Below are 12,139 nucleotides of genomic sequence, written 5' to 3' on the forward strand. Positions count from 1 at the left end.
CAATAAAGAATTTTTAAAAAGAATGTTTATATAACAATTAAGTAAAGCGGGGGGGGGGGGGGAGATAAATTATGGGTCCAGGAATGGCTGAAGTCCCAAGCCCATCCTTGGCACCCCCATTCTCCATCCCAGAGGCAGAACACAGGCTGGATATTGAAGCAGCCTTTACTGATTGCCTCCTAGTTGCCTGGTCCTGTGTCATATATTTTTAAAATTTCTTTATTGATTAAGGTATTACGTATGTGTCCTTATCCCACCATAACCCCCTGTGCCATATTTTTATACCTATCTGCTCATTACCATTCCTCCAGTGAAATCAGTTATACTAGTCTTGTTTTTCAGGTGGGGAAACTGAAGCTTAGGGAATCCTATATAACAAAAGCCTAATATGTTAAGTGTCTGGTTGTCCAGTTGGCCATTCAACCAATCAAAGCATAATATGCTAATGATATGCTAAGGCCACTCAATCACTCGCTATGATGTGCACTCGCTATGATGTGCACTGACCACCAGGGGGCAGAGGCTCAATGCAGCTCCTGCCTTAAGCCTCTGCCTCCTCCTGGTCAGTGCACTCCCACAGGGGGAGCACTGCTCAGCCAGAAGCCCTGAGCGGGGCTCATTGCTGGCAATCACAGTGGTGGTGGTGAGAGCCTCCCCTGCCTCCGTGGCAGTGCTAAGGATGTCTGACTGAGGGCTCCCCTGTGGGCTCCTGAACTGTAAGAGGGTGCAGGCCAGGCTGAGGGACCCCCCCCCCCAAGTGCATGGGCCTCTAGTCTATCTATAATAATAAAAGTATAGTATGCTAATTAGACCAGATGTCCTTCCAGATGAAGCTGCAGCGACAGGGGCTGAGGCAGCCACTGCGGCAGCAGGAGCTGAGCCCCTTGCACGAATTTCATGCACTGGGCCTCTAGTGTGTATATATATAAAAGCCTAAGCCACCAGCTGACCAGCCAGTAGCTATGATGCACACTGACCACCAGGGGGCAGACACTCAAAGCAGGAGGGGAAACTACAGGCATGGAAACATGGAACAGACAGATGAATCTCAGAGGGAAGGAGGGAGGGGGGAGGGGGGAAAGAGATGAACCAAATGCATACTAGAGGCCCATAGTGGGGTCCCTCGGCCTGGCTTGCACCCTCTCAGAATCCGGGACCCCTCAGGGGATGTCGGAGAGCTGGTTTCTGCCGGATCCCATCAGGCCAGGCCTAGGACCTCTAGTGATAGTAATAATAGTCTCTCATTCCTCCTACAAGTATTTTCTGAGCATCACCTGCTACCTGCTCAAGCACTCTTTAGGCACTAGAGACACAGAAATGAACCAAAACAAAGCCTATGGTTTCATGGAGCTAATATTCTAGCGGGAACAGACAGACGGTAAGCAAATAGACATAGAATATAGCAGGGTGGTGGAGAAGAGGCCAGCAGAGTAAGGGGATAGAGTGACAGGACTTGCTATTTTAAACTGGCTGGTCAGGGAAGGTCTCATTAAGTGGTGATATTGGAGCAGAGGCCAGGGTGAAGGGAGGCAGGGAGTCATGTGAGCATGTGGAGGAAAGGAGATGCGGGCAGGGGGATTGGCAAACGCAGTGTCCCTGAGAAGGGAGCGTGCCTGGTATGTGTAGCAGAAAATCTTTATGCCAGAATTCAAGTATCTGAGGAGAGAGGAATAGATGGGGTCAGAGGGGTGGAGGGGGCTGGACTATAGGGACTTATTTGTAAGGCCGTGGTGAGAACTTTGACTTTTACTCTGAGATGGGAGCCATGGGAAGGTTTCATGTGGGGGAATGATATTGTTGATAAAGGATCACTGACTTAAAAAAAGGTGGGGGGGGGGAGGAATCACTGACTTCGGTTATAAAAGGATGACCTTTTTAGTAATAATAATAATTATGATGGCACAGGTTGGGTTCCCCCAGGTACGGGGTGGGCTGCGCTGAATTACGGGTACTGTTCGTTTCTAAGCCTCAGTTTTCCCGGCCATAAAATGCAGGTACAGAAATTGATGGTTTCTAGTGGCTAAGCGGAATGAGGACAGCATTTCTGTCATCCCCAGAACCTAGGACAGTGCCTAGGACTCAGTAGGCGCTCAAATATTTCAATTATCATCGGTGTTCGTAAGTCGCTGAAGTTCCATAAAAGAACAGCAGGTGTCGCCCCAGCCCCATCGCCGCCTGCCGGAGCCTCTCGGGTTTGGTTCAATCAGCCCCTAGCAGAAACCCACTAACTCGAATTCGAATTTTTCGGGAAAGGGACTTCCGAAGGCCAAATTACGAGTCTCTTCTCTTGAAAAACGGATTTCTCACTTGGGAAAAAAAAAAAGGGGCTCTGGCCCTTTAACAACTATGGAGCTTGGGCCACGTCCTGGGGAACCGTTTCCCAGAATGCGCTGCGTCATGCAAATAACGGTTTCCAAAGCGAAGATGATGCTTACCGTGTAAGGCAAAGATAATATTTGGAAGTCTATCAGTCAGAATAAATAACTGGTAGGAACTTTTAGTTATTGAAGTAAACAATCCCATAACCTTCCAAACTGCATAACCATAACCATAAAGAGATAGGAATTGTTGTGCTTTATATACCTGAGCACGGGTAGGAGTGTCTCGCCCGGATGAACCTCAGTGGTCTGGGGTGCAGGCTTCAAACCTGTAGCTGTCTAGCGACAGAGTGGTTCAATTCCACCTTTCGGGCGACGCGTTTTCCTCTTCTTTTTCTCCCCAATATGGACTTTAGCGTGCGGATTGACGCCGGCACCTGGAGAGGTCGCTGCAGGCCTCTGCATCACCGCGCATCCTAAACCTCGCGGGTCTCTTCCGGTGGTTACATCTTTCCCGCGAATTTCAAAGACGGAGAAAGACTCATCTACCCTCTCGGGGCTAGGATATTTGGTTTCAGAATTATATTGGATTTCTCCCTGTCGCTTACCCACTCAGTCATTTGTGCTCACGCGTGCACTTTATTAACCAGTGAAATATGTATTCATTTTTATTCATTCATTCATTCATTCATTCACTTATTCAACAAGGATATGTTCCATGCCTGGCCCTGTACTGGGCGGTGCTGGGCGGTGCTGGGCACACGATGGTGACGACGACTCCAGCCCTGGCCTCATGGTACTCCCAGTCCAGTGGAGAAAGCAAACATTGAACAATCATTAATTGCACTTTTGATGAACAATTAGAAAGGTGGTGACTACTAAGAAGGAAAGTACAAAGTAGATGAGACATCTAATAAGGAGAGCTGATGTAGGCGGGGTCGCGGGGTAATATTTGAGCAGAACCTGAGGATGAGAGGGGATTAGCCGGCAGCGGGGGTGGGGGTGGGGGTGGGGGTTAAGATATTCCTGGTGGGAGTCAGGGTGGCCCCAATAATGACAATGACGACGAGGACGGTGATAATTGCTGTCACACGAGCTCACTGACTCCTCACTGATAGATCCTCCCTTCCCCCAACTGGTGGGCGGAGTACGCACTCACTACCGGCCCATTATGCAGCAGGAGAAACAGGTTCAAAGAGATGAAGTTTCTTGCCCAAGGTCACCCAGCTTTGGCAGCCTCCCGCCCCTGGCTCACAGCCCCCCGGGGACCATGCTATTGACCACTTCTCTGTACCGTCTTTTGCAATCCAGCTCCTCACCAAGTCCTGCCTGCTCTACCTCTTCAACTGCTTTTAGATCCTTCGCCTCCCCTCTCTCCCCCACAGCCTTGGCCCTGTTCCAAGACTCCCTCACACTCCAGTGCCCCACCCTAGCATCCTCCCCCGTCTCCTGCCGGACTCTTGCCCCTTTCTCCCCCAGCTACCGTTATCCTGTCCCCGCCCTTCTTGTGCCCCAAACCTGCCCTGGCTCTAAAGTCTCCGTCCGGAATTGATGTCTGCGGGATGTGGTCCCTGCTAACCTTTTTCTCTGTACCTTTTGTCCCAGCTACTGTGACCCTCCAGCTTCCTCAGAGTAGCAAGCCCTCTCTCTACCAACAGCTCTCTGTACTCACTGCCCGGGTCAGCCCCAGTCTATTCCTATTTATTCCCTTCTACACCCCCTATGTATCCTCTAGGACTCAGCCTAGCTGTCCCCTCCTCCCAGAAGTCTTTCTTGACTCCCAGACCAGATTAGAAGCCTCCACTGGGCTCCCCCGGGCTCACGGACTCTCTCAATCCTGTTCACTTTGGATCATCCCTGACTGTGTACCCCACTGGACCATGAACCCTATTCTAGGAGAGGAGAGCCTGGCCTGTCTCAGTCCCCGCAGGGTCTCCAACACGGCACAGCACAGGGCTGGGTGCATGGCAGGTGCTTAGCAAAACTGTAAAAAGTAACTAATAAAATCCGCGACAACTTTCTCTGCTTGTCCCTTTAAGTTACTGGGCATCCGAATGACCCCTGGAACATCACTTCCATTCCCGGAGTGTTTGCTGCTCTGCCAATAAGTGAGGGCTTGGGTTTTGTAACGGGGATGGCTCAGCTGTACCTTTTGGCAAAGTGACAATGTTTCCTCTCTAGTCAGTCGTGGGTTGACCCTGATAGGTTGCTCATAAGCCAGAAGTAGTCATGCGAAAAGCAAAAGGAAATTCATCTCCCTATTTTGCATCATCTATATCTTTGTAGTGCTTATGACTTCCGAAGGCCAACTTAAATGTTCTTCCAGAATCAGGGTATATTCTTCAAGCTGCTCTACTTGTGCCGTTTTTGCTCAGAGCACCCCCAGAGCAGACAGGGTCCCACATATTCCTTCCTCATAAGGAAACCTCCCTGGCTCTTTAGTATTTCAGTACCACACACTTGACAGCTAATAGTCGGCTTATTTTTTTTTTTCTAGCAGGAGGCACAACCTGTGTGTGGGAAGTCCTCCTGACTATCTACCCTCCCTCCATCCTGCTGTAGGCTGATTCACTAGCAGGAGTTCTGTGTGTGTGTGTGTGTGTGTGTGTGTGTATAGTCCCCGGAGCAATCTAACCTTCACTCCCTCGTGTTGAAAGGAAGGCAGGTGATGGGTGTCAGGAGAAAATAGATCCGGAGGCTTGGTGGATGCATCTTTCAGAGCTTTTTTATTGGCGACAGTGCAGAACCATGGGGGGAGGGTAGTGGCCCAGGGCCAGCCAGACCCAGTCCCCCCGGGGTCAGGTGCAAAATACAAAAAGAGAATCACAAATACAGAATGGAGTGGGGGAGTCAATAAACCACAGCCGGCAGGGGCAGGCCCTGCTCACAATCTCACACTGGCACCCAGAATTCTCAACGATACAGACTGTGAAAGCCCATGATCCCTCAGGCTTACTCACAAAAATAAAATCTCATGTCCCCAGCGAACCCACAGTCAGAAGGCAGCTGGCCGACCAGGGACGGTCAGAGAGGAGACGAGTGGAAATGGTCAGAGACACACAGGCTGGGAAGAGATGGGGGCGGGGGGCGGGGGGAGACACGGGAGAGAGACAGCCAGAGGCTGCCGGGAACAACCAGAGGGGCCGAGCCGGTCAGAAAGGACGCAGCTAGAGACAGGCCGACCGAGACAGCCGGAGGGGGACAGGCTGCCTCCAGATTTCCAGAAGCAGCGTTTCCAATTCGAGGGCATGGCTTTGGGGGCCAAAGTGACCTAGGTTGAGGTTGCAGAAGCGCTCACACGCGCGCGCACACACACACCCATATATAATATATTTATTTATACATAATAGATATAAGTCCCTTTCGGAAACCAGGAAAGGGATAAATAGCTATGGGAGGGGTCTGGGAGGCGCGGGACGGGCACGTGGAATGTTCTCCATGCAGCACGAGGGTGGCCTGGCCCACCCGATTTTGAAAAATATCAGTTTTTGCTTCACAATAAAATTCTCATGAGGTGAAGCACAAGGAAAAGGTGGGGTGGGGGGGAAGCCAAAACCAAGATTTGGGACTGGGGGGACGGGGAGAGGAAGCTGGGCTCACGGGAGCCCAGCCCCTTCCAGTTCACCAGTCCAAAAATATTGGGGGGTTGGGGACCAAAGCCTCAGCCTTTAAATCTTCTCCGGGAAAATAATGGGGTTCCCCCCTGGCAACCTCCCTTTCTAGGTAAGATGTGGGGGTGCCCAGGGGAGAGAGAAATTGGCGTCCTAGGCCGGGGTAGGGTGATAGGCCTTGGAGAAAAAGGCCACATCTCCGGGGGCTGGGGGTACTGAGGAGAGAGGCAGAGGGGTCACCCCTCTCGAATCTGTCACCCCCTTGAGTCTAACTCACCGCCGAGGGGAGGAAGGAGGCAGGCAGCGGGGAGAGAAACCCAGAAGAGGCTTCGGGGAGCGGGGCGCACAATCCCCCAGGAAGGGCTCGGTCCCACCCGACTCCCCTCTCCACCCTGCCCCCCACAACAGGCCAGCTCATTTCACAGTATAAACACTCCAGCAGGACAGGCATCACAGCGCCCCCTGCTGCCCGAACCAGAGAGGCCCAACCAGGAAGGTCAGGAGGGGAGGCCGACGGGGTGCGCCTGGGAATAACACTGTCATCGGACCCGGGGCGGGGGCTGAGCGCCGGGCACCCCCGGGGGTGAGAAACCCAATCAGAGCGGTGTCGCCGGGAGGGGGCGCCGGGGAGGGAGGCTCACATTGCAGACTGAGTCTGGGTCGGGGGAAGGCGGTCCCCCTCGGGGAACACCCACTTCCCTCCAAAGGGGGCTCAATTCAGAGGAGGATCTGACCCAGGAGCAGGTGGATCACTCAGCTCAGGGCGGGCAGCAGGGAGGACCAGCCTGATCGCCCCCTGAGGGCGGGCCTGGGGACACCGGGGAGGGGTCTGGGGCGCATCCTAGTTGGGCCTCTCCACCCCGACCCGGCCCACGCCGGCCCCCCTCCCCCTCCAGCCCACAGGCGGGCATCACCCCCCACCCCCGCAGCCCCAGAGACTGGGTTGAAGTGAGACGACCAACAGGCAGCTGGGGATGGACACCCCCATCCCCTCCCCACCCCCTGCCCCCAAAGTCACCAGCTTCCTGGCCTCGCGGGGCCACAGGCACAGAGGCAGCGCAAAACCCAGGAGGCCCTCCTGTCCGGTGCGGTGCGGGGGCTGCAGAGTCCGGCAGGAGAGGCGGGGAGCCACGCACCCGCTCAGCCTCGTCCCCCCTCTCCCCTCTTCCTCCTCCTCCTCTTGCAAGTCTCCCCCGTGTGTTTGTCTGTTTTGAGTCTCAAGAGTTCACAGAGCGAGAAGGGAGGGCGAGTTCAGGGGGTCGGAAGGCTGGTCGCTGCCGCTGGTGCGATGGGCGCTGGCGAACGCGGAGACCTCCGGGCAGGTGAGGACAAACGAAGAAGTGTACGAAGGGTTAACAACGGGGAAGGGGTCGCCGAGGACTTGGACTTCACTGTGTGTAAAGAGAGAAGCTGTCAGGTTGGGGGGTGCGTCCTGGCCGGTCTGGAAGGGCAGGGGCGGTGGTGGCGGGGGCGGCAGCAGCCAGCCGAAACCATCTTCCTTAGCGGGCGCTGGCCCCGGCAAATCTCTCACCTCCGCCAGCGGGCCGGGGCCCGGCCCCTCTTCGTAGGGGATCTTGCAGCCCGGTTTGTGGGCCACCAGCACAAACTCCAGGCGCTCCTTCTCCTTTTGGAGCTCGGCGATCTCTGACTCCAGCTCCGCCTTCTCCTCCTCCAGCTGATCTGTCTCCTGAGCCCCCGGTGGCCAGGTCATGCAGAAGAGGGAGGAAGGAGAAGAGAAAGACCATGAGCCACTAGAAAAGGAGGGTGGTGGCTGGAGCCACGAAGCCCTGTCCCTTGGACTTGCTGCTGCGAAGGCCCAGAGCTGGAAGGCAGCTCTGGCTGAGAGGACAGGCCCCCTGAGGTGGGGGCCCTGGTGCTGTGGAACCCGGGGTCAGGGGCTTTTGCCTTTTAGGAGCCTCAGTTTCCCCATCGGCCCAGTGGGTGGTGGGGCGGCGGCCAGGCGCACATGGGAGTGTCTGGTTTGTTGAGTGAATGAACCGTGGTTATGTTTGTCTTGCTACCTCTGTTAGCCAGTCTCCTCTGACCCCCCAGGAACGGACAGACCCTCCCCGGTGCCTCTAGGAGCAGCAGGTCACACTGCCAGCCCAAAGCGGGACACTCTCCGGTGGAGGGAGGACGTTACAGGGGAGGGGGACCGCTGGATGCCACCAGCCCACAGTCTAAGAGCTATGGGGGGCTGGGGTGGGTAGTGGGGCATTGACATCGGACACGAGGAGTTCAATCCACAGGCTCTCTGAGATGTTAAAGCTAGAAGGGACCTGGGAGACCTGACGAGGGGTGGAAGAGATGGAGAAACTGAGGCAAAACGGGTTATTGCTTGCCCAAGACCAAAGGGGAGGAGCGCCTGCAGCTCCCTCTATTCAAGTTCCATCATATGCCACCTCGGCAAGAAGTGAAGGCCAGGAGAGTGGTGTGTAGGGGTGGGGGCGAGGGGTGGGGGGGCCATAGACCTGGGCGAGTGGCCAGGGGTTGACCTGAGGATGTGAGGGTCTGGGTGTGTGCACAGGGGGCCCCTATCTGGCCTCCCCTAGACCTCGTTTCATATGTGGAAGCTCTGGTTCTCAGCCCAGGATAAGGGCACAGGTGGGGGTGACAGAGGGTGGGGAAAGAGCCCCCCTTCAGCGTACCCTCACACCTCCCCCCCAATCAGGGGCCATCCTCACCGCCTGGAGTCGGTCAGTCAGCTCCCTCCGACGGTTTCTGCATTTAGCTGCTGCCAGTTTGTTCCTTTCCCGGCGCACCCTTCGCTTCTCCTCCTCCTCCGGGGTAAGCTGAGTAGGGGAGATAAAGGTCATGAGGTTTGGGAACATGGTGCACCTCCTCCACCCACCCTGAACCTCCTCTTCTTCCAGAACCCCCAGGAGCCAGCAAAGCACCCGCCGGTCCTCACCAGCTGTGGCCAGGACTATGGGGCTCCTGCAGCACTGAGGCCTCGGTGGCCCCTCACCCCAATACGAGAAAGTTCCTGCCTCTCTTGTCTCCTCTCCCCAGATGAAGTTCTGATGCCTCTTACTCACCGTCTCCTCTCGAGGTCTCCTAGGCCGGGCTCGGGATGGGCGGGCAGGCCCAGGTCCACTGGTGGTCCCGCTGGTGGAAGGCCCACCGCTGCCACTGGCTCCGCCACTGCTGTAGCCACTCATGCCAGGCGTGGAGTAACTGGTCCCAGGCATGTCATAGGGGTCGACGGCTGGGGGCTGGGAGCCCAGGGGCTGTCCCTGGGACTGAGCCATGGAAGAGATGAGGGTGGGTTGCACGAGCCACTGGAGGTCCTGGCTGGTTGTGATCGCGGTGACCGTGGGCACGAAGGAACTGGGCATTTCCCCAAGACCGGCGCACTCCTACGGGGTGACACATACACACACAGGCGTAGACACACAAACAGAGACACCGACACACACAGACCCAGCACACATATACACACCGACCCCGTGAGTGAGCACAGGGTGAGCGGGTGTGGATGTGTGTGTCACAGGCAAAAAGCCACAACACCCACCCTTCCACTACACCGTGACGCAGTGGTTAATGAGAGGATCTCTGCTCAACTGGCTTCTACCTCCTCCTTCTTCCTCGGGGAAAGGTTGCACGGTTCCAGCGGGTGGTGAATCACACCCCGAGTTGGTGACTCTTAGGTGTGGGGGGGTGGGGAGAAGGCTGGACACAGCCGGGTGACAGAAGCCCCGGCGAGAGTCACAGCCACACACACAGCCACTACACCCCACCCCCACCCCAGAGGCAAGGGGAGGGAGAGGGAGAGGCCTTAGGCCAAGCCTTCCTCTACACTCGTGCACATACACACACCCCTCTGGATGCGAGCATGAGCTGTTGGAGGGTCCGTGAGACCCCCCCCTTGCGCACGGGCGGGGGTCCCGGCTAAAAGGGTGTTGGGAGATGGGCCTAGGAGTTCAGAACAACGTTTCAAGTAATTGTCTCTCCCCAGAGTGAGGCTGACAGTGACAGGTTACGATGGACGCCCAGGTAGGGAAAAATGACAACCCGTGCTGCCCCGGACTGTCGCGGAGCGGGAAGGGCATTGGTCCCGAGCCCCCAAACCCCAGCAGCGCTCATCTCCCCAATCCCTAAACGGTAGCCTAGAACTGCTCGCAACGCTAACTACTCTCCCAGGGGGCGTGGTGAGGGACGGGCTGGCCCGCTGGCCAATCAGCGCCCTGGAAGGCCAGAGGGGGCGGGGCTCCTGGAGACCACCTGGCTGCTGCTCCCAGAGTTAGCGGTTCTAGTCCTGTCTTTGGACACCACGGAGGGACCGGGAGTCCGGAGCAGAGGGAGATAGAGTGTGCCTGTGCCTGGAGAAGATATGCCGGCCACCATATCTCCCGAAGAAACCCCTGCCTACCAACAGACATTCCCTGCCCCGAGAGCGGAGGGACCGGATCCGCGGCCGGTCCTCGCAGACCCATCGTGTCTCAGAGGGTTGCTCCTGTCGCGACACGATCCCCTCGCTCCGCTGCTAGAGGTCCGTCAAAGAGACCGGAGCGCCGAGAAACCCAGGGTTCCAAGGACGGAGTGGGAAGGGAACGGCACCATACAAATAGGAAGGGAAAGTTGATTGGCTAACGCTCGCGGCGCGGCGACCAATCGGAACGCCGAGCTGCTCCCTCCCTAGCAACGTGGCCCTGCCGTTCCAAAATAGAACGCTCCCGGGACGTCAGGGGCGGGGCGGACGGAGGGGGCGCCGCGCGCCGTGCGTGCCTCGCGTCAGACGGAGGGTTCCAGCACGTCAGCCGTTACGCACGGGTCCCCCGTTACGTCTCTACGCAGGAGGCGGAGGCAGGGCAGCCGCGATTTCGGCCCACCTTCCCGCTGCATCGGGAGCTACAGCGTCCGAGTGGGCGCTCCAATGGAAGAGGTAAAGGGAGGGGGCTGCTGGAAGCTTCCCCGGGATTTCCCCCACCTGCCTAACCGCGCTAGAGGGGGGACCTGGGTCGGGGACAGTCCCGGAGCCCCCTAAAAGTCCTCAGTCCTGCTGCCGCAGACCACGCGTTTCACTAAACAGCACATTCTTCCCACCCTCAAAGCTTACCCCTCTGCGTTCCCTCCCTGCGCTTCGCTTAACACGACCAACAAGTCCCGACTCTGCAGTTTGCAAAGTGCGCTGTGAGTCTATGCCCTAGCAGATCCCGGGTTTTGACGCGTCTTTATTTGGGGTGGGGAGATTGCTCGTTCCACCCTTGCCTAAAAAATAAAAATGATAAAAAAAAATGAAACCTCACAAAGCAGTACCCCAACTCATTAGAACTTACCTGGGAGGCGGTGGCGGTGGGTGGGCTGCCAAAGGAGTCCACCGAAGACAGATACTGAGACTCGGCAGAGGGTGAGGAGCTGCACCTGGAGCCGGAGTCGTAGTCTCCGGGGAAAGCCTGAAACATTTCCCTGGGCACAGGGGGGGCCCTGTGACCACGCTGAGGTCGCCGGGAAGCCAAGGCTATGGCCGGGTGGGGGACGAAAGGTGCGAGTCCGAGCGCGTCCCCAAAGTGCGCTGTCCGGGGAACCTCGGGGTGGGGGGCAGCGTCCCGTTCCAACAACGGCAAAGTTTCGGTGCAATTCCTCTGCGGTGCTCAGGCCCCCACAAGATGCCGCTGTGCCGCCTGAAAGTCCAGGCTCCGTAGGACCCAGTGGCGTGGAGTCGTGGGGTCGGGGGGATCGCTCCCCCAGAGGCGGAAAGCGCTGTCCCGCTGTATAGAATCTGCTTCAGGTGCTGTCTCCTCCACGCGTCCGGCGGGTCCCCCAAGGGAAAGGGAGTAATAAAGAGGACGAAAAAAAGTAAGTGGGTCCTCCAAAGTAAAATGTAGAATTATCCAGAAGAATCCTTCCAAAAACTTTCCGGAAGAAAAAAATAATAAACAGAATTCCGCAGCCCCAACAACCACAACAATCAAGTCCCCAAGTCCCAGCTCCGCGTGTCCCAGTCGTGGCCGTAGCTCTCAGTCTTATGAATGAACCCCAAAGCCGCCAGCCTGTATTTATATGCCTGGACCCGCCTCCCTGCTTACGTCACCCGCCCCTCTTTCTGAAAACTTCCCCAGATTTCTGGCCCCGCTGAACCGAACCCCGCGCCGCCCGGCGGGAGGGTGCCCTGTCTTCCATCTGGTCATCTGCAACACCTTCGCGGCCCCGGGGGGTCTCGGGGGCTGCGCTCCAGGGCATTCGGCAGGAGGGGATCCCGGCCCCGCC

At 56.8% G+C, this 12,139-nt stretch overlaps 1 protein-coding gene and 1 non-coding gene across 4 annotated transcripts; one reads left to right on the forward strand and one right to left on the reverse strand.

Moving 5' to 3' along the window:
- The first annotated feature begins 2,606 nt into the window (after positions 1–2,606).
- On the forward strand, positions 2,607–2,693 carry TRNASTOP-UCA (transfer RNA opal suppressor (anticodon UCA)). Its single transcript has one exon. It is a non-coding gene; the product is annotated as a tRNA-Sec (tRNA).
- A 4,249-nt stretch (positions 2,694–6,942) lies between these two features.
- On the reverse strand, positions 6,943–11,887 carry FOSB (FosB proto-oncogene, AP-1 transcription factor subunit). 3 transcript variants are annotated; one of them, XM_070401526.1, is made up of 5 exons: positions 11,209–11,887; positions 8,968–9,288; positions 8,614–8,721; positions 7,461–7,616; positions 7,241–7,320 (listed from the first exon to the last, which is right to left on the reverse strand). In XM_070401526.1, the coding sequence occupies exons 1-5, from the start codon at positions 11,332–11,334 to the stop codon at positions 7,318–7,320; spliced, it is 714 nt and encodes a 237-aa protein (XP_070257627.1). In that variant the 5' UTR covers positions 11,335–11,887; the 3' UTR covers positions 7,241–7,317. The 3 variants fall into 3 exon arrangements, with proteins under 3 accessions (XP_070257625.1, XP_070257626.1, XP_070257627.1); XM_070401524.1 differs by having other exon boundaries at positions 6,943–7,616; XM_070401525.1 differs by lacking the exon at positions 11,209–11,887 and adding an exon at positions 10,302–11,198 and having other exon boundaries at positions 6,943–7,616.
- Positions 11,888–12,139: the final 252 nt, after the last annotated feature.

This window comes from Myotis yumanensis, unplaced genomic scaffold (genome assembly GCF_028538775.1).
Source record: "Myotis yumanensis isolate MYYU_CA2020_CCGP unplaced genomic scaffold, mMyoYum1.0.hap1 SCAF_23, whole genome shotgun sequence".
NCBI lineage: Eukaryota > Metazoa > Chordata > Mammalia > Chiroptera > Vespertilionidae > Myotis > Myotis yumanensis.